Here is a 27131-nt window from a genome sequence, read left to right on the forward strand (position 1 = left end):
GCGGCGCCTGCGCCGGTCCCGGTCCCAGTTGTGCTGCGCTGTGCCGGGCTGTGCCGGGCTGTACCGTGCCGGCTTGTGCGGCCCGGCCCGTCGGTCCCGCCGCCCATCCCCGCAGCCATGTGGAGCCGCTACCGGGGGCTGCTGGGCCGCGGCCGGTGAGGGAGCGGGGGCAGCGGGGGCCCCGTGCCCGGCACCGCGCGGGGAACGCCCGCCCTGCGCTGCCCCGGGCCCCGCTCGGCCCCAGGACGGGCAGCGCCTCGCTGGAGGCCGGCGGGACCCCGGGCTTGAGGGACGGTGCCGCTCGCGGCTGTAGCGCGTTTGTTTAAAGGGAATTGTGTTGTTTCAGGTCCCTGAGTCGGAAGTCGTGGAGGTGGAAGAGCGTTCCCGCGAATGAGAGGGCGCTGGAGTACAGGGTGGGCGAGCACATCCACGGGTTCACGGTGAAGCAGGTGAGCGTCGCCCGCCGTTTGAGGTTCCTCTGCGTTTGTGTACATCAGCTTCCCCGTGGTTGGAAGGCACCTACGTGAGGCCACTGCACACTGAAGACTTACAAGGATGCTTTGGGTGATCAGTCAGAAAAATGATGCAGGAGTTACTTGTAGCTTCCTTTCTGCAGTCAGATTCTTTAGGTATCATTAACACATGTTCCTATAGGGAGATTATCGTGGCTAGGTTTCGCGAACGAAGATTTGGGAAGGACTCTACCCACATTTGCTACAGGCGCGCTGGTGGCTAAAGAGGCCAACGCGAGATAGCAAGAACAGGGAGGTAATTCTAGAGTAAATAATGCACCCTGCGAGCTTGTGTGTCTGCTGCAGGTGTGACCATTCAGTGTGTCCTCCTAAAAGTCCTGACTGATAGCTGAACTGCATTGTGTGCTGTTTTATGAAACGCATTCAAGCAATATTTTCTCTTCTAAGCTAGTTTTAACACCTTTGTTGAGAACCTGTGAGGGAAATAATATGTTGAATTTCTTTTCGCTTTTTTGAAAAAAAAGCAGAAAGTAAAGGTTGTTTTCGAGAAGTGATTACCAGTGACAGAGCTAGTGGTAGAACAGGGTTCCTTGGTTTTTCTTTTACTGCCCTAGCCACTGATATTTGAATATATGCATTTTCTTTTTATTTCTGTTTGAATTTCTATCTATACCATAAGAGTATGGTTCTTTGGTTGTAGTTTACTTTAATTAGGTTATTAATTTTATTTTTCATTTGCATAATGCCTTTTTCCTGTCACACCATAGGAATAAAAATTTATTTAATTCTTTATAAGACAGTATTATATATGGGATCAACAAATTGAACGTTCTTATGTCATCCATGATCAGTTTGACCCAGTTTCAGTCACACTGCAATACAAATGTTTTGTTCCAATGCAGGTGACAGCTGTTCCTGAGCTGTTCCTGACTGCAGTGAAGCTTAGTCATGATGGTACAGGAGCCAGGTATTTACATGTGGCTCGGGAGGACTCCAATAATCTGTTCAGGTAAACATTAATATGTGTATAACACATTCAATCTCAGCATCACCCTGTGGTTTTTGAATTGTAATCTAGCTTCATGACTGGATTTTTCTGTAAGAACAGAGAGGGTAGTACTTGGTTTGTGGGTCTTCTTAGAGTTTTTCAGGTTGGAACAGATGTCGTGAAGTCTGTTGTTCAGTCTGCTGCTCAAAACAGGGTCAGTATTTAATTCAGGTGCAGTTCCTCAGACATTTATGCAGGTGGGCCTTGAAAACTTCCAAAGGCAGAAATAATGCAACCATTACCTTCCACAAAGGTTTGTTGTTTTTTTTTTCTGAGCCTTTTCGGTAAAAATAAATGTGTTTACTCGTGTGCTAAGAGCTTCTGTACTACCTCCAGAAATAGAAGTGCAGAGGTTATACACCCTCTGAAAGAGGTGGCTGAGCACTCAAGAGTCTGAAGAACTCAATAACTCTGCATCCTGATGTGTGTCACACTAGCTGTCAGCCAGTAATGATGTTCCCATAAATCACAGCTGTAGGTAGGAGTTGGGTGGACTTCTCCTCACAAATGAGTGCATTCCACTCTGTGCTCTCTGTCTTGCAGTGTACAATTCCGAACCACTCCAATGGACAGCACTGGGGTCCCACATATTCTTGAGCACACGGTGTTATGTGGTTCTCAGAAGTATCCTTGCAGAGATCCATTCTTTAAAATGTTAAACAGGTCACTGTCCACTTTTATGAATGCATTCACAGGTAAGCCAAAAGTGAATAATGCCACTTAAAATGCATGAGGTTTTATTGCATTATGGCTGTCTGTTGGCTCTCCTTAATTTCACTTTGGGGAGCCATTTTTATTAGGTGTGAATGTTTTGAGTGAGATACTGAAAAACTAACAAGGCAAGACAACAAAATAGATCTTGTTCATTTGACAGTTACAAAGTCCCAGTAGAGCTGGAGCTTTGTAGTATACAGCAATACATTTAATTCTTGATATGTATCTATGGCTAAAGCAAAGCTCTTGTGGTAAAATAGCTGCAATTTTAAAAGTCCATGTATTCCTCGGCAAGAATACATTTCATACTTACTGTTTCTTCCAGTTATTTATATGGATGAAAAGTTAAAAATAAATGATGGTAAAATGCATCTTAGACTTTCTAAAATGCTGATCTTTTTTATGTTTATTTATATGCAGCTAGTGATTACACACTCTACCCATTTTCAACACAAAATCCCAAGGACTTTCAGAATCTCCTGTCTGTGTACTTGGATGCAGCATTCTTTCCATGTCTACGGCAATTAGATTTCTGGTAAGACAGCTTGAAACTGCACTTTATGGTGCAAACCTTAAAGTATAAAAAGAGCCCCCAAGTATCAACAAAACCTTCAAAGTCCTAACACTTCTGTTTTTAATTTTTCAGGCAAGAAGGTTGGAGGTTAGAACATGAGAACCCAGCTGATCCTCAGACACCTCTAGTCTTCAAAGGAGTTGTTTTTAATGAAATGAAAGGGGCATTTGTAAGTTTTGTGAATGTTTGGTTTAAGATCTTACACGTGGTGCATTATTGCACCAGAGATTCTCATTCCTCTTGAAAATTTACTAAAGTCGACAGTCTGTTGCATAGGCGTGGTTTTTTTTTTTAAAGTTAGCCTGTCAGAGGTTTTTTACATATAAAACAGCACCTTGTTAATGTATTTCATTGTAGAATTTTCTCTTACGTTCACACGATAACGTTTTATTAACGTATGTGGGACTGCAGAACTAAATGCTTATGTGAGGAGGGAGTTCTTGAGTAAGCTGGAGCTCTGAGGCCTTGTTATTGAGCACCTTTTATCTTTAAAATGTGTTTTGATGACTTTCACTGAAATGTGGTGTTTTCCTCTTAAGACAGATAATGAGAGGATATTTGCACAGCACGTGCAGAACAAAATCCTTCCTGATCACACTTATGGTGTAGTATCTGGTGGAGATCCATTATGTATTCCTGATCTTACATGGGAGCAGCTTAAACAGTTCCATGCCACACATTATCATCCAAGCAATTCCAGGTATCTGAAATTGGGACTAACTTTCTAGGTTACGTAGTGATTTAGCACTTTGTTAATATTTCTGTGAGGGGAAGACCACCAGTACAGTGTTTCCATCCACATGGCCAGGAACATGGATAACCTGTGCCCTACAGCAGCTAGGACAGCATTGAAGCAAGGAATTTTATGTAGGAAGAGCAATGAGGTTGGATTTGAGGCAGGAAAGAGAGATGGGTAATTTTCAAGGGTGTTTCTGCTGCCTTGATCATGAGGATTTGTTTTGGGGGTTTTTGTTTACAGATGTTTCACCCTGAACTCACATGGGTTGGGGGGAAAGGAGCACAATAATACATATTTAGCAATAATGTTAAGGAGTTATGATACAGGTAGCATAGATGAATCTAGGGGTTCCTGTCCTCTTTGAAGTCAACACAGATTAAGTTAGAAGTTACAAATGAATAGCTGTTAATTTGCTCCCAGATCGCATATTACTGTAGTGGAATTTGGTTGCTGCTAATAAGGTATTTAAGCTAAAAGTCAATTTGAAAGTTACATGGAGGGAAATAATTATTTCTTCTGTACTAATTTTGTTCTCAATCTGTTACTCTGATTAATTCACTTAAGGAACATCAGCTTGTGTCGTGATAGTGAATTTACCAGCCATTGTTTTTCTCATCATCTGAAGTATTCTACTGTACTGTAGATTTTTTAATTGAGGGATAAGATTTACCTGAGACATGCCTCGTGCTCATATAGTTCCCTGAAGTCTTGTAGGTATGGGAATGTGTTTGGTAGACTGACCCAAGGAACCCAGCTGTGTTTTATAGATCATAGGCATGGATCATTGTATTTTATATTTTATGTGTGAGGACTGTATGAACTTTGTCCTCTGAAACTTGAGTGCACTGGGTTTCTGGCTTCAGTTACTAATATTTTTTCTTGTATCTTTGTGTATTGCTGCAATAGAACAAATTTAAAAATAAAAAAACTGAACATAAGAAAAATCATAAGGCATTTTGAGGCCTCCAAAGCATAAAACCCAGCTGAAAAATGTGGAATTTTACCAAGAGGTCTGTGATTTTTATGTATGTTCCAAATTGGTGGGTCTTAACTTTGAGACATTGTTTGTAATACCCCTCTCAAGATGTAACTGAATTATTGGAAAACACATGACATACAGAGTATATTCTAAATTTCATGTGAAATCTGATGCTTAATCCCAATCTTTTATTTGAAATGCAGGTTTTTCACTTATGGTAATTTTCCACTGGAGCAACATTTGAAGCAAATACATGAGGAAGCATTGGTAAAATTTGAAAGAATTGAATCAAAAACTGACATCCCAAAACAGAAGCTCTGGGAAAAACCTGTAAGTAAAAAAATCAAACCAAACCCCAAACAAAACAAAACCCCACAAACAATTAAATAAAAAGAAACAGTACACATCCAGTCTTGGAATTGCAGAAACTGAATATACCAGGTTAATATCTCAGCCCAACCTCTGGAGTTACTCTTTTGTTTAGAACTGCGTAAATGAGCTGAAGTATTTTTATTTTTGGTGGTACTGGGGACAAACTATGTTTATTTTGAGTTTCAGTAATGATTGCATGCAGTTGTTTATTATTTCCGGTTTGCAAGGCCCTCATCATCTGAAGCACTGGTGCTACTGATAGAAATATTGATACATAGTGTCAGGAAATACTCCTTCTGATGGTACCCAACCCTCCAAACATTGGTGCCAAAAATATTTTTTTCCGTTCTCTCCCTCCCCCCTCCTCCTTTTCCTCCCTGACTTGTCCGGAAAGTTTTAGCGTGTGTTTGAAAGCCAGCTCAGAATGTTAATTATGGCCAGATTTTCTTCAACCTCTTCTCTATTGTCCACTTTTACAAACTGAGATACCACTCACATTTTTCAAGATATCCTGTGTTTGTATATTTGCTCATGAATATTAAACTTACCCGTGAGTATCTGTGAAATTATTTTAAATCTTTAGAAAGAAGATGCTATGAAGATGCAAGCAGTCATTTTTTGTTTGTAACTTCTGCTCTTAAGTTTAGTTTGTATCATTTATTTTACTTTCCAGAGAGAACACAGTGTAACATGTGGCTTAGACTCATTTGCTGCTGATCCTTCCAAGCAGACAACTGTCAGTGTCAGCTACTTGTTAACAGAGTAAGTGTATAAAAATTAAATTCTGAATCAAAGGCTCATTTGGGGACTTTAAGCAAGATGTAGGTATGTTTCATGTCCCCAGTCCCCTTGATAAACATCATCTTTAGGGGAAGTAATGCCATGGGAAAGTCAGACAAATCCTGCTTTAGTAAATAGAATTTAATTGCTAAGCAAAATTTGTCTTTAGCAGATAGACACAAGGAAAATCAGGCATTTTACACAACTGTTCAGTGAGTGAGATATTTGGTAACACTGTCTTCCTTTCAATTTCCTGTCATTTCCAAGTTTTTCTGTATGACCTGTTACTAACTTATCTCCCCTCGCAGCCCAGTTTAACTTGCTTTACTGGTAGTTATAAGAAGTGAAAGGTGCAGAGCTCTCTTAGTTCCCTAAGGTCTGGGGCAGTGTTCATAACTGACAGTTATTTCTCTCTGACTCCCTCTACATTGTTTTGTAAAAGTAGTTCTGAAATGGACTTGGTGCTTGCTGGGTGTCACACACTTGTAACTTGATGGTTTTTAAGAACTGTTAATTTTTCTTTAGTATTACAGACACTTTTGAAACGTTCACACTAAGCCTGCTGTCTTCACTGTTGGTTGATGGGCCGAATTCTCCTTTTTACAAAGCCTTAATTGAGTCTGGTGTTGGTACAGATTTTTGTCCTGATGTTGGGTAAGTGTTACACTTTACATTTCATCACTATAAGCAGTATTAGAAAAGTTAAAACCCGGTATTAAGTTGGGAGAACTCTTCTCTCATACAGGCAGTTTATACCAGAATAATCTTATTTTAATATTGAAACATATTAAGAATTTCTTCTGGGGAACTGTAAACCATTCTCAAGTGTAATTTTTAGCTCATCAAAATAATTTGATAGATGCTAAATTTGTTTAAACTAAGTTGTATTGTTTAAAGCTTATGACCAACAAAAACGGATAGATGGTATAAAGCATGATATACCTTCAGTGCCCTAATTTACTGAAGTTTTTCATCCTGGACAGTTAGTGTTACTCAGAAGAGTTTGGTGGCTCTTCTCTGTACCATGTCGCTTTTTTTGCTTCAATTCTGTGATTTAATAGTGGGTAGGTCTGTCACAAATGTACCTTTGTGCAATTAGGTACCATCAGCTTGCCATCCCCTCAGTACAAATGGGTATTTGAGGCAACACTTACTCAAACTGTAGCTCCTGCAGTCTTCTGAGTGTCTTCGTGCTGCAGCCTGAGGGTGGGTGGATAGTCTTCACTGAACCACAGGGCCAGCTGCTCGTCGTATTTTGCCTTTATTGTATGCACAAAGAAAGAAGCACTTTCCAGGCATGATCCATCTGACTGATTTTTAGACTTGAGGATGACAAAAATCATGCCTCAGTGCACTGACTGTCTCAGAGGGTTGAGTAGGAAACCTTACTGTGCTCACTGTGATTTTAATGTCTTACTCTGCCAGTCTCTATGTGAAGTCATTGGCTTCCTGCAAGTCCTGTGTCATGCATGCCAGTGCCATGCAGATATCTTAATATTCCAGAGCATGGCAATAGAAATCCATCTTTAGACACTGAAGTGTACTTTGACTAGTTCGTATTTCTGGTCAGCTGAGCCTTTTCCAGGCTGACTCTGTTGATACAGGGTTGAACTGTACAGTGAGCTGGCTTTAATTCGCTTAAAATTACAGTCACATCAGTGACTGTGCTGATGAATCAATCTAGAAGAAAATGTTTGAGTCTAGAGATCACTGTTGAAAAATTCAATGCCTGAGCCTACCAGTGAATTCCTTCTGTGCTTTTTAGATGTGGAATGCTGGTTGTATATGAGCTGATGAGCACCTATTACATTTTGTGTACTGGCTTTGGTTTGAACTGCTAGGTGTTCATGGAACACTTCAATTCGACCACTTACTTTACAAATGCTGCTTTAAAAGTACCATTCCACTCACCTGCTTAAGTAGAATATATGTGTTTGGTAATATATGCAGCTGAAATTTTCACCTCAAAAAGTGAGACTTCTTTACCTGAAAGAAGTTACAAATGAATGGGAAGATGAACAGCAAATACCAGCTTTTCTCTTGTAACTGTTTTTTTGTCTCTAATACCATTGCCATGTGTTTTCTTAACAGTGGCTACTACTACTGAAATTGAACAAAACATGCTTTTAAGTTCCATTTCTTGACTCTTTGATAATTAGTTTTCTTTCTATCTAGCTTTAAAGTCTTGTGTGTGTATGTGGAAATTATGAGTGGTTTTTTTTCTCCTTCTTCTGCCTTTGTTGGCAGATTTAACACTTAAGTTCTAGTACTTGTCACTGAGTTGGATATGTTTTATTCTAGGTTTAATGGCTCAACAAGAGAAACTTATTTCAGTGTGGGTCTACAGGGTATTGCTGAAAGAGACATTGAAACTGTGAAACAGATAATTGCTAGAACAGTTGATGAAGTTATTGCGTGAGTAATGTTCAATTTTTGAGAATATTGTTAGTTTTTAGTCTTTTAGGTATTACTATAATAATATGTAGGCATATAATAATACAGATATATATATAAAAAATAACATGCCTTAAAAATTCAGTTACATTACAATAAACACATCAAAGAACCAGTAATATTGTTCAATACTCTTAAAACTTGTATCTGCTACTTCCTCTATTGTAGCTTTTTTTATCAGTGTAATCTTCAGGAGTTTAATGATATTAGTGCAGTTTCACTAAATGACACAACATGTTAATATTATTTCATACCAATTTCAATTCAATGGGGAAGACATTATGTTGTAATGCTTCCTTTATCGATGATATAATTCATTTTCATACCTTCATTTAAAGTGATTAGTGTTAATGGATATGATTTCCTTCTCTCATCATCCCTTCCCAAAGGAAAGGATTTGAGGAAGATAGGATTGAAGCTCTACTTCACAAAATCGAAATCCAGCTGAAGCATCAGTCTACAAGTTTTGGACTTGCCCTGACATCTGTAAGTCTGTGTGTGTGGTTTTTTTAAGAATAAAAAACTCTACTGCCTATATCTTTATAAAATATGGGATCATTTTGTAGGCTCTTGGTGTGTAAAACTTTTTACTTAGGGGCTTTGTCATCTCGTGGGCATCTTTTCTTTCAGTAGCCATGAAACTACCTCTGGACTCCTCACTGTATGACTTAATTGGGCAGTGAGCCTGTTGTCTCTGCCTGAATAGTAGCTTTGATTGCAGTAGCACTAATTACTTCTGTGAGGGGCATGCCATACTGGCTCTGGGAACTGTATGTTTTGGCTGGATGCCTTGTATGTTTTTAAAAGCCAAATAGGAAGACTGTATTTTTCTATGGAATTTAGGATTGTACTGCTGTAACTTAATTTCAAGATTCACAAGTGAAAATGTACACTAATTCAATTCCTGGCTTGAGTTGCTATTGAAACTTCTTCATATAAACCCCCTTCAAATATTGAAAGGCGATGGTAAGGTTTCTCCAAAGCCTCCTCTTCTCCAGGCTGAACAACCCTAAGTCTGTCAGCCTTTCTTTGTAGCAGAGGTGTTCCAGCCCTCTGATAATTTTTGAGTGCCTCCTGTGGATCTACTTTAACAGATCAGTGTCTATGTTGTCCTGCAGGCCCCAGAGCTGAATGGGGTGTAGAGGGAGTGAAGTAGAGAGGCAGAGTCACCTCCTTCAAGCTGCTGGTCACACTGCTTGTGATGCAGGTCAGGGTACTATTGGCTCTCTGGGCTGTGAGCACACACTCTGGTCTCATTTCCAGTTTCTCATCCCCAGGCCACTCTCTGCAGGTCTACTTTCAAACCATTCATCACCCAGTGTGTACTGATTACTAGTCATTGCCCCAGCCCAGGTTCAGGACCTTGCACTTGTTGAACTTCATGAGGTTCATGTGGGTCCACACCTCAAGCCTGTCCAGGTTTCTCTGGGTGGCATCCCTTCCCTCCAGTGTGTCGACTGCTCCACATAGCTTAGGGTCATCTGCAAACCTGCTGAGCATGCTCTCAGTGCCACTGGCTGTATATTGTTAATAAAGGTGTTAAATAGTATCAGAACCAGTACAGACCCCTCAGGAACACACAACACTTGTTACTGATCTCCCTTTGGATGTTGAGTATTGGAGTGCAGCTGCTTGCATGTGGTCCTACAGCTGATTCCTTATCCATCAAATAGTCCACCCATCAAACTCGTGTCTCTCCAATCTAGCAACTAAGGATGGTGTGTGGGACTGTCAAAGGTGTTAGGAAAGTCAAGATAGGTGACATCAATTCAGGAAAAAGCTCTTCAGAGTGAGGGTGGTAAAGTGCTGGAACAGGCAAGTGTACTGGTTTTGGCTGGGGATAGAGTTAGATCTCTTCTCAGTAGCTGGTATGGGGCTGTGTTTTGGGTTTGTGCTGAATACTGCTGATGACACAGGGTTGTTTTCATTATACTGACACAGTGTCCAGGCCTTCTCTGCTTCTCACTCCACTCCACCAGTGAGGAGTCTGTCAATGGGCAAGGAGCTGGGAGGGGACACAGCTGGGACAGCTGCCCCCAGCTGACCCAAGGGCTGTCCCACACCATGTGACACCAAGCTCAGCAACAACAGCTGGGGAAAGAAAAAAGCAGGGGATGTTTGGAGTGATGCATTTTGTCTTACCAAGTCACCATTACATGTGATGGAGCCCTGCTGTCCTGGAGAGAGCATAACACCTGGCCTGCCCAGGGGAAGCAGGGAATGAATTCCACGTTTTGCTCTGCTCACGCACAGCTTTTGCAGTTCCTCTTAAACTGTGTTTATCTCAACCCACAAGTTTCCTCACTTTCACCCCTCTGATTCTCCTCCTTCATCCTGCTGTGCTGGCAGTGAGTAAGTGGCTGAGTGAGGCTGCCAGCCAGGGATAAACTGTGACACCAAGGAAGTGGTCATGGCCCCAAGCCTCTCAGTGCTCAAAAAACATTTGGGCAATGCTCTTAAATATTTGGTTAAACTTTTAGGTTGCCTACTGGGAACCAGCACTGAATTGTTGTAATGACCCTGCAGAAGCCTCAAGTAGAGTGACTTCTTTTGTTTCAAGAGAACTAACTCAAGCATATTCTGAAAGAATACTATTCTTTAAATCATTAGGGAATTTCCACAGAATAGATAAAAATAGTTAGTACTGAAAAAGGCTGAAGGCTTATGATACTTGCTTGTAATTAAACAAGTAAGAAAAGAGAAGGTGGTTTTGACAGTTAACAATGGATTTGTTCTCTATATGCTTCTAGTAAAGGCTTTTTCTTTCATATCTCTTGGGGTTTTTTATATTTTCCTTTTTTTTTGTTATTTCCCTATTCATACAGAGTAGAAATACAGAAGCTTTTGGTATCTTGCTCTGTGGTGTATTTGAAGAACTTTCAATAGCAACTCAAGCAAACTTAATAGTCTCAAATTAGAAAATAAAACTAGAATAAAAACTTTCCAAAAGAAATATCCTGGGGATATTTCTGATTATTTAGTGTCTTCTTTCTCCAAAGTCCCATTACATGTTTGAGTTACCTTATTATAAATCATTTCATCTGATGGATACAATAAATGGATAGACTGTAGTGTGTATATATATATACTACTTTGTCCCTACCACCTGTTTCTTTTTTCCTGCTTTCTTGAGCTGAAAAGTTAATTTATTTTAAATATGAGGGAGGAAAGAATATTATGATATATTTTCAGAATACAGATATAGACACCTTTGCAAAAAGAAAAAAAAAGATAATAATTAGACAGTGGTTTTGTATGATAAAATTAGAGGCAAGAATGGAGAGAACAGGGGACAGATGATGATGGAATTGTCCCTTAATATGAACAAGGATTTCAGCTTTTTATCCGCTCTCCAAAAATGTTAGAAGTACTCATTATATGTCTGTTATTCAAATATAAATGGTAAAGTGGTTTTGGAACACAGGGGCTGTTAGTTAGAGAAATGCAGATGGATTGTCCTGCTTACCCAATTATTCTTTTCCATTCAGCATATAGCCTCGTGCTGGAATCAAGATGGGGATCCAGTGGAGCTTCTGAAGATTGCAGATCAAGTCTCTCGGTTCAGGCAGTGTCTTAAAGAAAATCCCACATTTCTTCAGGAGAAAGTTAAAACATATTTTAAGGTAGTCAAACTTATGGAAAGTTATCTTCAGTATTAATTTTTAAATCAGAATTTTGCATTTAAAATTAAACTGAAGGCTGTTTTTTTGTCACCATGTTGCCTCTTTCTAGGTGTAGATTGAACAGCAGCACTTGGAATGAAGCATGTTAATTTCAGATGGTTAAATGAAAGCTTTTCAAAATGGAAAAAAATGTTATCTGGTTGGACATTTGGAACCACACTTAATAGAACACTGATAAAATGCTAATGTTTTACCAGACTGTGATACCTGATGCTACAGAAGGGCACATGGGTGTTTCCTGCTGAGAAGTTGAGAGAACTACAGACCTAGTTATATGTTCCTTAATAGTGACATAGCAATGTGTGTCTCTTCTTCCATGAAAAAGATTTGATTACAAATAAGATTATTTTGGTGCTCCTCATGTTTACTGAACTGCTGTCTGAATTTTGCTGTCAGTGCCAATTACTTTCTGCTCTTTTCATGTTTTCCTGTCCATATGTTCTTCTGGAGTTCTTGCAGAAATAAAATCTATAAAGGCATTACAGCACTGAATAGTTCTGAAGCCCTTAATTAGCTAATGCCAGAAATGAAAAAAATTCACTGATAGTAATGCAGAAGTGGTTTGGTTTTGTTTTGTTGTAGTTGGGGGAGAGTGTTGTTGTTTGTTTTGATTTTTGTTTTGGTGTTTTTGTTGTTTTGTTGGTAGGGTGGGGTTTTGTTTGTGATTTCCCCCCCCCCCAGTCAACTTGTTTAAATTGTGTTGAAAGGCAGATGTGTTATAAGTAATTACCAGTAAGTAATCTGATTGGTGTAAATGTTGGCTCTCATACACTCAAAGGCAACAAGAGACAGTGGCCTTAATTGAAATCAATTTTCCTAAAGGCATTGTTAGTGTCTGGAGGCAGTAGGGAGCTGTTAAATTTTGGCTTTTGTAGGTGCAGTATTTTTGTGAATGTCCTTTACAGTTCTGCTGAGGGGGCTGAGGCAAAAACACGACTCAGTAGGAAATGATGAGAATAGTTGGATGTTCTTCTGTCAGAAGATTATGCACTGTTCTGCCTTGTACGAGGAAGTTAATAAAGCAGACAGGGAGCAAGGGAGAGAATGCCATTTGTTCTGTCCATTTTAATATAGCTGGTTAATTTTACATTTCCCTCTTCAACTCCATACTCAGTTGGGTTTCTGTAGTCTTTTCACAGAGGCGTGGGGGAGATAAAGAACAGAATCCAATTACATTGTCCCAGATTATTGGCAGTGTCTGTCAGGGACAGATGTTGCTGTTTGACTCCTACATTGAAATGGGCAGTTTTTGAGGTCACTGTCTTTTGACTGGCCTCCCAGTATTATGGCAAATGGAAGCTGCTTGAGTAATTTTGATATTAGAATTCCACAGTCTGGTATAACTGAAGAAGAATTCAGCAGCAGTTGTGACATTTGCATTATGCCTGGAGTTCTGTGGCAGCAAGGCTGATGTAAACCATTTCTGAGCAGGATAAGGCATGCATATCATTATATATTATATCATATGGGATGTCTGTGCATTCAAGCTTGGGCAGGTTGAAGGAGGTATTTAATGAAACCTTCCTGCTTTTAATGAAATTCCCCGTCTTAGAGTACTCTCCAGATAAAATTTGTGGCATGCTGCTCTGTGGTGTTACATACAGTTGTTTAACCTTGATGTAATTAAATTAATGAGTCCTGTGTGCCGTTGAGAGATTCTGAGTCTGTGCTGAAATTTCACAGAAGGGTGTTCATGCATGTTGTTGTGGTGAGCTGCCTCTGCTCCCCACCTGTGCAGCAGATTGTTCTGGATGAAATCGAGAGTTCAGACTCTGTGTGTGTGATGCTGTTGATAACATGCAAGCCAAATGATGCACAGGCTGCTTTTATTTACTGCTGATGAAGCAATAATCTGAGGCAAGGAAGCTGCCCTCAGAATTAATAATGCTTTGTTTTGGGATATGTTTCTGCAGGATAATCCGCACAGATTGACTCTGTCAATGAGTCCAGAGGAAGACTACCATGATAAACAAGCTAAAATGGAAGCAGAAAAGCTGGAAAAAAAGGTCAATGCACTTTCTGAAGAAGAAAAAACCCAAATTTTTGAAAAAGGTTAACTTGCTTTTCACATTTTTATTTCTCTAACTGCTTAAAACCACAGTTTTTTAGCTGATGTTCTGTAGAACATTTTAAATTCTCAGGGACACTTCAGCATTTGCTCTGAAAGGGATGGGTTTTTTTGTTGGAAGTTTGGGTATATGTATTACGGGGCTGTACACTGCAGTGCTTACACTACAGTGTATTATTGGTATATTCTAGTAGTTTTAACACTCAAAAATAGAATGATCAATGTCTCTGTTAGGGCAGAAAAAAGGAAATTATTTTAAAATACCAACTTGCTTGTTCTTTCTCATGTTAACTTGCACTAAATGGGAGATGAATTCACAGAATTCAGGTAGTTCAGGTCGGAAGGGACCACAGAGGTCCAACCTCTATGCTCGAGCAGGGTCATCCCAGAGGACATGGCACAAGATTGTGTCCACGTTGTTCTGGAATGTCTCTAGTGAGAGAGACTCCCCAACCTCTCTGAGCAACCTGTTCCAATGCACAATCACCCCCCCAGTAAAGAAGTTCTTCCTTATATTCAGGAGGAACTTTCTGTAGATCAGTTTCTGCCTGTTGCCTCCTGTCCTATTGCCTGGCACCACTGAAAAGTGCCTGGCTCCATCTTGACACCCTCCCTTCAGATACATACATACCATCATGTACCTTGACGCTGTTTATGAGCATGAGGTCTGTTCCATGCACCTATAAAACCTGTATTTTGTAATTTTATTTCTTACATTTCCTACCTATCAAGCCAACTATAAAAGTAATGTCGTGTTTAACTTCTTCTGGATAATAACTTAAACTTGGAAACCCTGGACGGTAATCTGATTTTGTGAAGGCAGTGATATAGTGATCTAGTCATAGAAATCCTCCAAGAATGTGGTGTTAATCTTCTGAAGCTTTGGTGTGAGACAGGAGACAGGGGAGCACAAAATCAGAGGAGACTTTCTGCTTACAAAGATAAATTGAAGAGTACTTAACAGTGACCAGCTAGAATCTGAAAGGCTGAAATGTGTAATTAATCACAAGAAGTTACCTGCATCAGAGCACTTGAGTAAGAACTGGGGGGAATGGGTTAGAAAGAAGCTTCTTACCTGCCAGGTCTGGGTCAGAGTTTAGAGTTGGGTGACAGGGCAGACTGGCAGGTGTCTCTTCTTCAGGGATTAAATTGCATGTTGCTGTAAACAGGATATGGAGAGGGAATTGGAAAGATAATTTACAAAGAGTGTTCTGCTTGCTGTTGTTACATGATAATTGCAGAATTTGTTTCAGTAAAATATTTGAAAGAATTGCAGATAGAAGATTCCAAACTTCAGAGTTCCATTTTTCTGATCTTTATCACCTCAGTAGGTTTTAAGCTTTGACAGCACTTTCACTAAAAGCTGAGAATGACAAGCTGATACTCTCTCCTTACTAGGTTTGGAATTAATTGCTCTTCAAAGCAAACCTCAGGATACCTCTTGTCTCCCAGCTTTAAAAGTGTCTGACATCGAGCCCAAAATCCCATTTACTGTGCTGGAGACAACACTCACAGGTTGGTGTCACCATTATTTCGTGCTCAAAAGAGCAGCACTGTTGGGTTGTTACCTGCCTGCTTGCCCAGCTGTTGCTCCTTGCAAAGCAGAGGGACTCACTTTGCTGTCCACAGTTATGGTCCTTTCCCTTCCACCTCTGATCAGACAGATTGCAGTGGATCTGCAGTGTGGCCATGGCCTCTGAGGGGCAATGTGGGGCTGTTCTTGACTGGAACAGCCTCCTGCCCTTCCCAGGATCTGGTGGGAGTGCTCCTGATGCCAGCTCCTTGCTCTGGGTGTACTCCCCAGTTGCCCTGCAATCAGAGGAATCTCTGAGTGGCATGTTCAGTGCTCTTGAGCAATCTTCTGACTTTCCAAAGACTTACCCAGGGTGCAGCACTATTGGCAGCTGGTGCATTGAGCCTTCCTTGTTGCACTCCCTCCCTGCTCCGTTATTTACAGAATGTGACATACAGGAGCCATTGGAAAAAAGACATAATTGTCATTCTGCATAACTTCAGTGAAAGTGCCTCCTTACTTTGCCAATGCTTACCCCATGGAATGATAGAAAATGGTATATCTCAATATTGTTACAGTTCTATCAGCATCTTGGAGGTAAATACTGTTCTGTAGTATATTTCTGACAGACACTTTCCTGCACAAATGACCAAGTGTCAAGACTGTATAATTTTGATGCTAAAAAAGACCTGATTTGGCAAAAATTCTAATGTACCATGGACAGACACAATAAAATCTTTCAGTCCAGTGTTCAGTATAATGTGCAAAATTTAAACCAGTGGTGGCTCTGAAATGCCAACAGAAAATTATCCTTAATGGGAAGTTCTTGTAAGAAATTGTTTTGCTTTTGTGTGTTTATAGTAGGAAGCTGTTGATATTCTTTGCTTTTGGTTTTTTTTTTTATCCCTAGCTGATGAAGTTCCTGTCCAGTACTGTGCTCAGCCCACCAACGGGGTGGTTTATTTCCGAGCTGTTTCCAGCTTGAACACACTTCCCGAGGAGCTCAAACCTTACGTGCCCCTCTTCTGCAACGTCATTACTAAGTGAGAGGCTTACTTCCTTAGAAGCTGAAGCAACAGGCTGTAATACAGCTTGCCAAAATAATACTGCCTTTAATAATTTCAGCATCTGTTCTTACTGTAGAAGGGAAATACTGATAAGTTGGTTTCCTGCTGAAAGTGGTCTTTTCTCCAAAGAGCTGCCAACTCATTTTCCCTTTTCCATCACTCTCTGCATTGCCTTGTTGCCCAGTGTCAACACAAGCATTCCCTGAATGCTTGGAAAATCCTTGTAAATGAAAAATAGCGTAGCAGAAATTGAAGTTTTCGCTTGAGTAGACTTCTGGTCTGATTTCACTATGTGGCCACAGGAACAGTGACCCACAAGGGAAAGAGGACCACAGAGCAGAACAAGTGACCTGGTCTGGGAGGAATATGTTCTTTTTTTGGTGATAACAGCTTATGTGATATTATTAATGTAGTTCCATATGGAAGCCTGCACATAAAGCACACTTTTTAATACACCATTTTAAATTAACAGGATGCTTTCATTGAAAAGCTGGATGTGAAGCTTTTGTAAGGCGTGAAGTACTATGTTTGCTTGATAATGCCCCAGATTGTTTAGTTGCTAAATTAGTGTTGTCCTAAACAGTACTTTGCAAATGCTGTATGGATCCTTGTTTTGGCATACACTGAAAATGAAACAAATGTCTCTCGTTTTTCACAGGATGGGATGTGGAGCCCTTGATTACAGGGAACAGGCCCAGCAAATAGAACTGAAAACAGGTGGGATGTCTGTCAGCCCACACATCATTCCAGATGATTCACACCTAGATGTGTATGAACAGGTAAATTAATCATAAACCTGCAGGTGTTACACTTGCAATAACAGCTGGGTAGGTAAGGGTCAGTCAGGGCTTCCAGGTAGAGGGTCAGCTGATGTGCACTGAAAACTTAGTGTATAAAAGGACTTGTGCCTTTTTGTATAAGATATAAATCAGACAGTTACAGTAGCAGTATTTTGTCTGAAGGGGAGTGCTTGACGTGGGTATCCTGTCTAAGGCAGTGCTTCACTAGCATCTGTTGCCATGTTTTCGAGTGCTGCAAAACATTTTGGAAGCAGAGGGTAGAGGACAGAATGGTGTAGTGTTGTACACAGAGGGTGCTGTTAACATGTCAATGTTTGCAGGATCATTAGAGCCTGTGGTGGGTATAACAGTTCTAGCAATATATCTTAAGATTCTTTCAAACTTGCAGGGGATCTGCTCTGTGGTCTGTTCCCCATGGAACCTGGAGTTGAATTAGGGGGACTCCTTTGCTGGAAGGTGCACCCCAGAACAGTTTTACTTGTTCTTTATGCAAAAAAAAAGAGAAATTTTTTTTCTGAACTGCTGCTGACTGTTAAGAAGGAGGAATTGAGGAGTGTAGGAGCAGGAGCTGAGAGGCTTGCTTTGTGAGAACAACAGTCATATTTCATGTTTGCTCTAATTTAGTAGCACAGCCTGCATTAGAGTGATTTTGTGATGTTAGCATTAGGTTGGCATCATTACATCACTTTCATAAAATGTTATTGTGTATTTCTCAGGCCATTGCTTTGGTTGTCTTGTGTGAAGGGTTTTTTGTGTGTTTTGTTTTTTATTTTTTCCTTCAGGGTGTGCTCTTTTCATCTCTGTGCTTGGATAGAAATCTGCCAGACATGATGCATTTATGGAGTGAAATATTTAACAAGTACAGTACATTGGGTTTTGTTTGTTTGTGGGTTTGCATGTGTTTTGGGGTTCTCTTTTACACTCTTCCCCCAACCATTCTCCTCTTCTTAGAGATCCTACTTTGGGATTTCTTTCATAACTAAATCTTTAGTGTCTTTCTAAACCTAAGTATTGCATCAAGTGCATGACTATAGAGTGAATTAAATGGACAACCAACAGTTTAAAAGCTCTTTGTTGAACTTGGGATGATGAATTATTCAGTATAAGAAATTCCATTGGTGTCCTTTTGCATGAGACCTGCTTCTATTCTTTTTCAGCCCAAGATTTGACGAGGAAGAACATTTCAGAGTGCTAGTTAAGAAGACTGCCCAGGAGCTGTCAAATGGCATTCCAGATTGTGGGCATTTATATGCTTCTATTAGAGCCAGCAAAAACCTTACCCCTTCTGGAGAACTGCAGGAAATGTTCAGTGGGATGGATCAGGTGAAAAGTTGATAATATCCTTCAGTGAGGCCCAAATCCTCAACTCTGGAATTGCAGTGCTGGGGTTTTGCTAATTCTTTCTTTGACTTAATCTGTAATATTTCTGCCTTCCCTTCCCACACAGGTGAAGTTGATGAAGAGAATTGCAGAAATGTCCGATATTAAACCAATACTGCGCAAACTACCACGCATTAAGAAGTATTTGTTAAATAGTGACAACATCAGGTGAGCTCCAGCAAAAAAGAAAAGGGGCATTTTGGTTAAGAGAGGCCATGGTCTGTGAATGTGCATTTCTCAGTGCCTCTCATTGCGTACTTTGAAACAAGGTCTGTGGAAAAACTATAAGAATGTTGTTAATTTAAATTCTCCCTGCTTACAGAATGGCAACTATAGTAGCTATGGTAGCTCATTTTATGCAATTTTTCATATGTAACTGTTGTACCCAGAGTTTGTAAGTGGCCTGTGGGATTTTACAGAAATACTCAAAATTCTGCCTTTTTGTTTTCCCCTTAAAGGTGCTCATTATACAAATACTGTTATATTGTATTGGAACAGTTTAATACAGTATGGTTTGGATTTTTTTTTCTCCTGAAAAGAAAGTAGTGACATTCTGAAATCTGCTTTATACATATGTTGGAAAATGTAAAGACATTAGTAAAAAGTGAACACGCTATGGTGTTTAGTGTCAGATGCATTAGTTCCAAAATTGGGTCTGTTTGAAGTGACCTAAGTTGCAGAGTTTTGTTTTGGAAAGCATGAAATGCTAAGTGAAATTATATAAATATCTATACTGTTCAAAACCATGGTAGGGCTGCCTGTAAAGATAAGATACAGAGGGCATTAATTTCTTTCAGAGACATTTATATTTGCAAAACTGAGGTAGTCCTGTCTTGTGCACAGAAGTGGTTTTACTGCTACTGCTCAACTTTGGTTCTAAAGGTGTTTTAGGTCAAGCAAAAGAAAAACAATTGGACTGTGACTTTTTTTCTTTTCTACATCAGATGCTGGATTATGCATATTTTGCCTTTTTCTGTGTTAAGATTACCAGAGAGCACTGATCTAACATTATGATGATATGATAGAAAATGTTTAGAAAGACAAGGTGGTAAAATAATAAAAGACTGTCTGAAAACACAAAACCATATTTAAAAACTTGATATGTATTATTGACAGATGTTCAGTGAATGCAGCACCTCAGCAGATACCAGAAGCATCTAAAGAAGTAGAGAAATTTTTAAAGGGCATAGCTAGGAGTAAAAAAGAGAGAAAACCTGTTCGTCCCCATGTGATTGAGGTGAGAAATTACATCATGTGTGACTAAGGCATCAAATACAGTTCACTTGATCGCGTCATGACCACTGTGCAATCAGGAGAAGATTGTTTTAACTCAGATACTAAGTCCATACAAAGATGTCTGAAGAAAGTTGCAAGAGTCAGCTCTGTGATCAGCTGCTCTGTGTTTTGCCACACAGACTGTCTTCACTGCAATAAAGTAGACAATAGAAATCCTGTAGATCAGCTGTTAAGCCTTACCCTGAGGTTACTGCCTTGGCGTGGGATGTGGAAAAAGAATTTCTTCCTTTCCCTGTTGCATAAAACTAATTTCTTTTTTAGCTGAGCTTTACTAGAAGTGTTGGCCAAAAGCAAATAGGGCATGATGTGCAGTTCCTCAGTTGCATAGGAATTTGTTTCGTTATCAGGGTGTTCAGGACAGTTGGCACAAAAAGTGCTTGATTCAGTAGAGTTGACAAAGGATCTGCTCTGTCAATATGCAGATTTGTCTTAATTTCTGATGAGACTGGAATAAGTTCCCTACCCATGAGTGAAATGATAGTCTGAAACTTTATGGGCCTCATTTAATCTCTGTCTTGGTATCTCTCAGTGCCAAATTACTCTTGGAAGGAAATTCATTTGGCTTTTGCTTAGAAAATACGAAGAAGTAATTGAGTATCTTGCTTATGTTTGTGAAGGCACAGTTTGATGATTGTTTTAAAGAGGTTTGAGTGGAAGGGATTGCATTTGTTGTATTTTTGGTATAAATCGTTAAATTATCTTTTAATATGAGGACTGGGTCTTTTGTAGAAATCTTCAGAAGTGAAACCTGTGGGAAGTGAAATGGTTACTGGTTTGCAGATGACAAGGAAATTAGTTAATGTAAGTACATTACTACTTGGGGATATTGGTATTACCGGGCTGTTACTGATACTTATGGTCCATCTTAAGCTGTTACAGAGGCACAGCACTGAAACACAATGTGCCCCTCAGTTCCACAGTCCTCTGACTGGATTGTTCCCTTAAACTAGCCATCAGACTTCTTAATCACATCCAATTAGTCCCTTCCTTTCCTTTGTCTCCTCCCTAAATGATTCTGAATGTGAATGACACCTGACAGAAGAGCATTAGTGACTATTAAGTGAAAATGAAAATCTGTATTTGGCTACAGGACAGAAAAGCAGCTTGGCATACCCTGAGCTCTCCTTTGAGAAGGGGGCAGGGAGAGCTCAGCCCACGGTTTTGCCTGCTGACCAGTGCTGTAAATACACTGCTCTGCTTGGCCAGCCAGCCAGAGTTGTGTGAGGGGCTGGGAATGGGGTCTCTGAAGTTAAGAAAGGGTGGGGGAATAATGAAATGGTTGGATTAAAACTACTGGAGATGTGTGAGGGTCTATTCATGCTCAAGTGAGTATACCAACAAGTGTATCTGTGAAAGAGGGAAAGAAGCAAATTTTACAGACACCTGGAGACATGGAGAGGACTGGAATTTTTGAAGTGGGGTGGTAAGGAAGAATTGAATTTATTGCAGGGGGTGTTTGAGTAGAAGTTCATATTGCAGCTGCTGTCATAAATAGTAGGGAGGTTTTTGTGGGTTACAGTTTCAGAACCTGTTTTCAATGTCTAGAATTTATTAGATGGATTGAAATACGATGTTGTGATTATGTACATACATGACATAGAAGTGGAGAGTTATGAACACTTCTTTCAATAGAAGTAAATCCATGGCCAAGTCCGAACTCCTTGGCAGAGACAGAAGATCTGCAGAACTGAGAAGCTGGGGTGTGAGGATGGGTAGCTGGTGGATGGTGTCCCTGTACTTCAGTTTCCCAAGGCAATTCTGTGTACTGGATATGGGCACAAGCGAAATGTCACTGGTTGCACTGTGAGATAAATGGCAGCTTTAGCATTTGTGTGTCTGTATGTTTGACTTTTTTGAGAACTAGGGAAATTTTGCCACAGTTCTCAATTAGTTACATTATATAAATTATATAAATTGCATCATCTGCTAACGGTGACAATAATCCATCCTTCTCTTAGGATCCTACTTTCAAACCATGCCAGATGAAGACCCATTTTGTACTTCCCTTCCCAGTGAACTACATTGGGGAATGTGTTCGGACAGTTCCCTACACGGCTCCAGACTATGCAAGGTGGGAAGCAGAACATCAGGGAACTTCTCTGTGTGCTGCATAGTACAAAGCCAAATGGAAAGTGTTGGGCTGACTGCAGAAAAAGGAGCGTTGATAGAAAATGATTGGCAGTGCATTTGTTACAAAATCTGTACGAAGCAACTGATGCATGGCTGGGTTGGAGATGCCCTATAAATGCTGAGGTAAAGTATTGGGAGGTGCTGTCTGCTAACTTGGAATAAACAGCCCTGCCTACTTGGATGTGTTCTAAGTTGACAATCCTATGGCACGTAATAAAGCTTAGAATGCTACTCTCATATTTCATTAAAGTGAAATAAATAGAAATAGTTAAGGAATGATCCAAAGCAGTGCCACTCTTACAGTGATGTCACATTATTCAGCTATTATTAGATATTGAGTATTGCTGTTGTTACTGTTGCAAATTACAAGAAGCAGTGAATTGCAAATGGGAATCCTGGTGAGCTTTAGAGGAAGTTGAGGATATTACTGTTGTCCAATTCACTGAACATCTTTGCTGTTGCTCTTTCTCTTATTCCAGCCTTCGAATCCTCGCTCGGTTGATGACAGCTAAATTCCTACACACGGAAATCAGAGAGAAAGGGGGGGCTTATGGTGGAGGTGCTAAACTTAGTCACAATGGCATATTCACTTTCTACTCCTACAGGTAACAGTGGGTTTGTTCTTTCCTGTTCATGGCTGAGGGGACCACTGACTGCACTTGGCTGTATCTTATTTTCAACTTAATTGTAGCTCTCTTTCAAGATGAAGTGAAATAAAAGGAATGAAATAACAAGGAAGTGATTCAGTGCTGATGAAGTTAGATTAATTGCTTAATAAACTCTTCCTTGCTTTCAGTGGTTGGTGTCCTTGGGAAAGCCTAATTTACCTCTGCTGGTAGCAACCACTGTTGAGTCTCTGTACTTTGATATTTACTGTCTTGGTACCAGATTTATGTAAAACTGGCTTTTCCTTGTTTCGTCCTGGGTGGAGGAGGCCCTAAAAAGGGGAATTTAAGACTATTCTAAATTTGAGACCAAGAAGTAGGATGATCATGTTCCATAAGGTTATGCAGTATCCCTCAGTGACTGGCTGGAATCACTGGAGGTTTAGCAGGAGGCATTGCTGGTGATGAGCTAGAACTGCCTTCTCCTTTTCTTCTCTTTTTTGTCAGTCCAGAGCAATTACCTTGCATTGGGCTCACCAAAGCACTTTCAGATGGAATTTGAACTGGAAGTGTTAAAAAGTAGTTGTAAACCCCACTAGAAATGTCACGTGGCTGGAGTCCGGGCTTAAATAGTTTTCCTGGCCTAAAGGCAGCCTAGCACAGTGCTTGGTCAGGATTCCTAACTGAAGTTTGAGCAGCTTTGCCTCTCTGTGAAGCTTCAGCGTGGTAGGACTTGTCCTGGCAGTAGTCCTTTACTTGCCAGTAGTTGTTAACCTGTGGCACCTGTTTTACAGAGAGCAAAAACAGGTGTAGCAGGAAAAGCAGCTTAGAGAAGATACGGCATATCGTAAATATTACTGGTGTGGGTAGTAATGGCAGATGTGCTTTCTGAGCTGCTGCAGCAAATTGATAGTGCCCTGTGAACAGTGCTGGCTTAGCTGACCCTCTGTTATTAGAGCAGTTCTCTGCACACTGTCTTGGAACTTTTAGGCAACTTAACTGCACCCATGTATCTCAAACTCTAAATCTGCCTGGTTTATAACACTAGTTCCTTCTGGGGAAAAAATCAAAACCCAAGTAACCCCAAAACCGCTCTTGTATATAAAAAGGAAGTTTATAATTTATTTTTCCCCTGTGTGTGATGCATAGTAAATTATGAATGAGAACACAGCCATTTTGGTTTTTCATTTTGTAAGACTGAAGTAATTGATTTTAAGTTTTCTTTTTCTTCTTAGAGATCCAAATTCGTTAGCCACTTTGAAAACATTTGAAAAAGCAGTCGAATGGGCCAAATCTGGAGAATTCACACAACAAGACATTGATGAAGCTAAGCTGGCAGTGTTTGCTGCTGTGGATGCACCGATAGCTCCTTCGGATAAAGGTATATTCTCACCAGCCTCCCAGTGCTGCCAGTGTATATTTATTTTTTTAAGTTTAAGGGGAAGAAAATACTTAGTTTGCTAAACTGTGTCAGATGATAAAATTTGTACTTGGGAGATGTAAGCTAACTGCAGTTTCAATGAAGCAGACAGTTTCTGTTGCTTCTTTTCAGACATACCACATGCATGCAGGCTCTCTGCTGAACTTTTCATTCCTACTGCTCCTTGATGTCAGGTGCATACAGCTGGAGGTGGAGGGAGATTGAGGAAAACAACTTTAGGTTTGGAAAGGACATGAAATGCAAACGAATAAAAAGAAATGCTGTCCTCTGATTCAAGGAAAGCTGAAGGATTATTTTTGTGACACAGGCAGGCATATTGACCGTGACTGTCACTAGCCCTTTGTGCATGTTTTCTGAAGAAGTTAAAGCATATCTGTCTGCTGGGGTAGAGGATGTTATCTTCTTTATATATTTACACACTCATGATGCCTTGGTAATATCTTGACATCTTTTCAGCTTACTGACATGTTGCTTTACTTTCCTTACTTTTCCCTCCCTCCTGCATTCTCATCTGAATTTCAATCCAAAACTTGCCAAGTTAGAATACATTCCTTTCCTATTATACGTAAAGAGTATACAGGGTTAAGATTAGTATTATTTTAAAATATGCTCGTATTAATAATACTAACTTACTAAACAAGAAAAGTTCCAGTGAAGCTGACTTTTATCTGACAGAATCTGGTTTTGGTCTGGGCAATCAACCAGTGTTAGGTGCACACGAGTGCAGTGCCTGCACATTGGGTGTTGGTGTTAGTGAGGGATGACGAACATTCTTTGGCATTTGAACACAGATCTTAACAGAGCGATGGCAAACTCAGTGAACACTGAATGGAGAGCTCTGTTCCATAGGCCTGGGAACTGATGCAGAGAGAATGAGTGTCCCTTCATGCTGTTACTTCATTTCAGTCACCGGGCCCTGCACAAGGACTTGAACAACCTTACCTGGCTGGGAAGTCAGCCCTGCCTTGGGCAGGAGCTTGGAATTGTTGACAGAAGTCCTTCCAAGCCACCTTCCCCCTATGCTTATTTGCCTGACAGAAAGCTTTTCTGTGATTATTTTGGAGTTCTCTTGTTGTTCAAGGAGCCATAGTATTTATATTTAAATACTGTAGGCAAGTATTCCAACAAGAGCATTAAAACATTTGTATGCAGATTTCTGTGTGTAGTACAAAAAGGTGATCAGACCTTCATGTTGCACATATATCACAATTGATTGCAAATTTTAAGAGTTCTAAAAATAGCAGCTTTATGAAATGCAGCTTGCAGCTACTCAGAAAGTACCAAGACACTTCATAATGAATTGCCCGAACTTTGCTAGACCACCATTATGTTCAGATTTTTGACAAATCACTTGCCAGAATAGATTATGAATTTTTTTTTATTTTTTTTTTTTACTAAATAGGAAACTCTTACTACCTCAGCCCAATTCTAACCTTTGATTCTTGACTCAGTTAGATACTGTCTCAGAATAATGGCCTGATAGTAGTCTCTGTTCCTTTCCAGCACGTGTTACTGTTGTAGTTTGCACTCATTCCTGCACTTGGCTGTGACTGAGATTACAGTGCAATGTGGGGTTTTGTTTTCTTTTCCCTAGGAATGGGTCAATTCTTGTATGGGATTTCAGATGAAATGAAGCAGTCACACAGAGAACAACTCTTTGCTGTCAACAGTGATAACCTGGTTGATGTATCAAACAAGTAAGCCTGTGCTCAATTTAGGAAGATGTTTACTTGAAAAATAGAACAAAAACCTGATTTCTAAGAAGTCTGTGAAAGTTGTCATACTTAACATATTGGATTTCTCCCCTTGGCCCTTCATACTACTTTCACTATTTTCTTTTGTAACCTAGAAAGAGACATGTTAATTATATCCTGCTTTTTATATTCTGCACTGTAGCAGATGTAACTCCCTCCTACATTCTGAATTTGTGGGAGATTGTTTTTCTTTTGAGAGGTCCAGAAACTAACTGGAGTGTTAGTACACTCACTATATGAGCTGGTTCTACTCAAGTTGTAGCATTTTGTATCTGACTTCTGAATTGCACTGTAGACATAAGAATTCCACTACTGCAGAGTAGAGTAAACACTAACAAGTCGTACACATCAAAGAAGACTTTTTCCTGAGATGAAAATATTTTTAACTTGGAGAGCAGAGCTATGGATAACTGAATGCACCAGCTTCTCACTTGTTTATGGGGTTTTTTTGCAGGTATCTCGCAGCTGGGAAGAGCACTCGTGGTCAAGCTGTACTGGGCCCAGAGAATGCGGATATCACCAAAGATCCCTCATGGGTCAAACGATGACTTGCTGCTGAATATCCCTGCTAACACAAAACAAGTCAATCTGTGTGACTACATCATTAGGGGTTTTTTTAGTAACTTTTAATAGTGCTATGGTAACACTGAAAGGTTCATTGCTGTTTTTAAGTGTTCACCAAACCAGTTAGAAGCTGCCCTTGAAATAACGATGTGAAAATTTTTCTAACCATACAGTATTTAAGAGTAAGAATTACATGCTCTGCATGGCAAAGACAGACCTTAATCTTTTACTGAAGCCTCACTCCTCCAATTGCATATGAATACTATATATAAAGGAAATATTTTTGTATATGTAAAACTCTAGTTTTAAATGGTGTTTGAAATCATGTCTGCTGTTGGATATATAAAGAACTGTCTCTCATACTGACAGATTTCATTCTGTTGTGTGGTAATTCCAGCTTCCTTTGCATAAGCCACCTACAGCCAAAGGAGTCTGTGACAGTACATTCCACCTTTTGTTGAGCTGAGTGTGGGTGAACTGCAGTGCTGTGGGCGAATCCCTAATGAATCAAGGGACAGTCTATTTAGTTTGCAAATTTGGGCAGCATTCAGTCATTTTGGTATGACATGGTTTAGTATTTAACTTCTTGTCAAGGTCCAGTTAATATAAGCTGGCATGAGGAAACAGTTTTGGCTGTTTGGCAGCCTAATTTCAAAAATCACATTACTCTTTTTGATCATTATTGGTGGGTTTTTTT

General features: G+C 40.0%; 1 protein-coding gene across 1 annotated transcript; it reads left to right on the plus strand.

Moving 5' to 3' along the window:
* Positions 1-26802, plus strand: PITRM1 (pitrilysin metallopeptidase 1). Its single transcript, XM_064637605.1, has 27 exons — positions 1-155; positions 347-449; positions 1376-1482; positions 2065-2216; positions 2656-2770; positions 2882-2978; positions 3349-3509; positions 4731-4857; positions 5573-5661; positions 6205-6333; positions 7981-8094; positions 8523-8619; positions 11622-11756; positions 13730-13868; positions 15283-15399; positions 16308-16440; positions 17123-17243; positions 18047-18123; positions 18422-18587; positions 18712-18812; positions 19761-19881; positions 20670-20741; positions 21899-22011; positions 22550-22675; positions 23911-24056; positions 25711-25813; positions 26325-26802. The coding sequence occupies exons 1-27, from the start codon at positions 118-120 to the stop codon at positions 26416-26418; spliced, it is 3093 nt and encodes a 1030-aa protein (XP_064493675.1). The 5' UTR covers positions 1-117; the 3' UTR covers positions 26419-26802.
* Positions 26803-27131: the final 329 nt, after the last annotated feature.

This window comes from Pseudopipra pipra, chromosome 1 (genome assembly GCF_036250125.1).
Source record: "Pseudopipra pipra isolate bDixPip1 chromosome 1, bDixPip1.hap1, whole genome shotgun sequence".
Taxonomy (NCBI): Eukaryota; Metazoa; Chordata; class Aves; order Passeriformes; family Pipridae; genus Pseudopipra; species Pseudopipra pipra.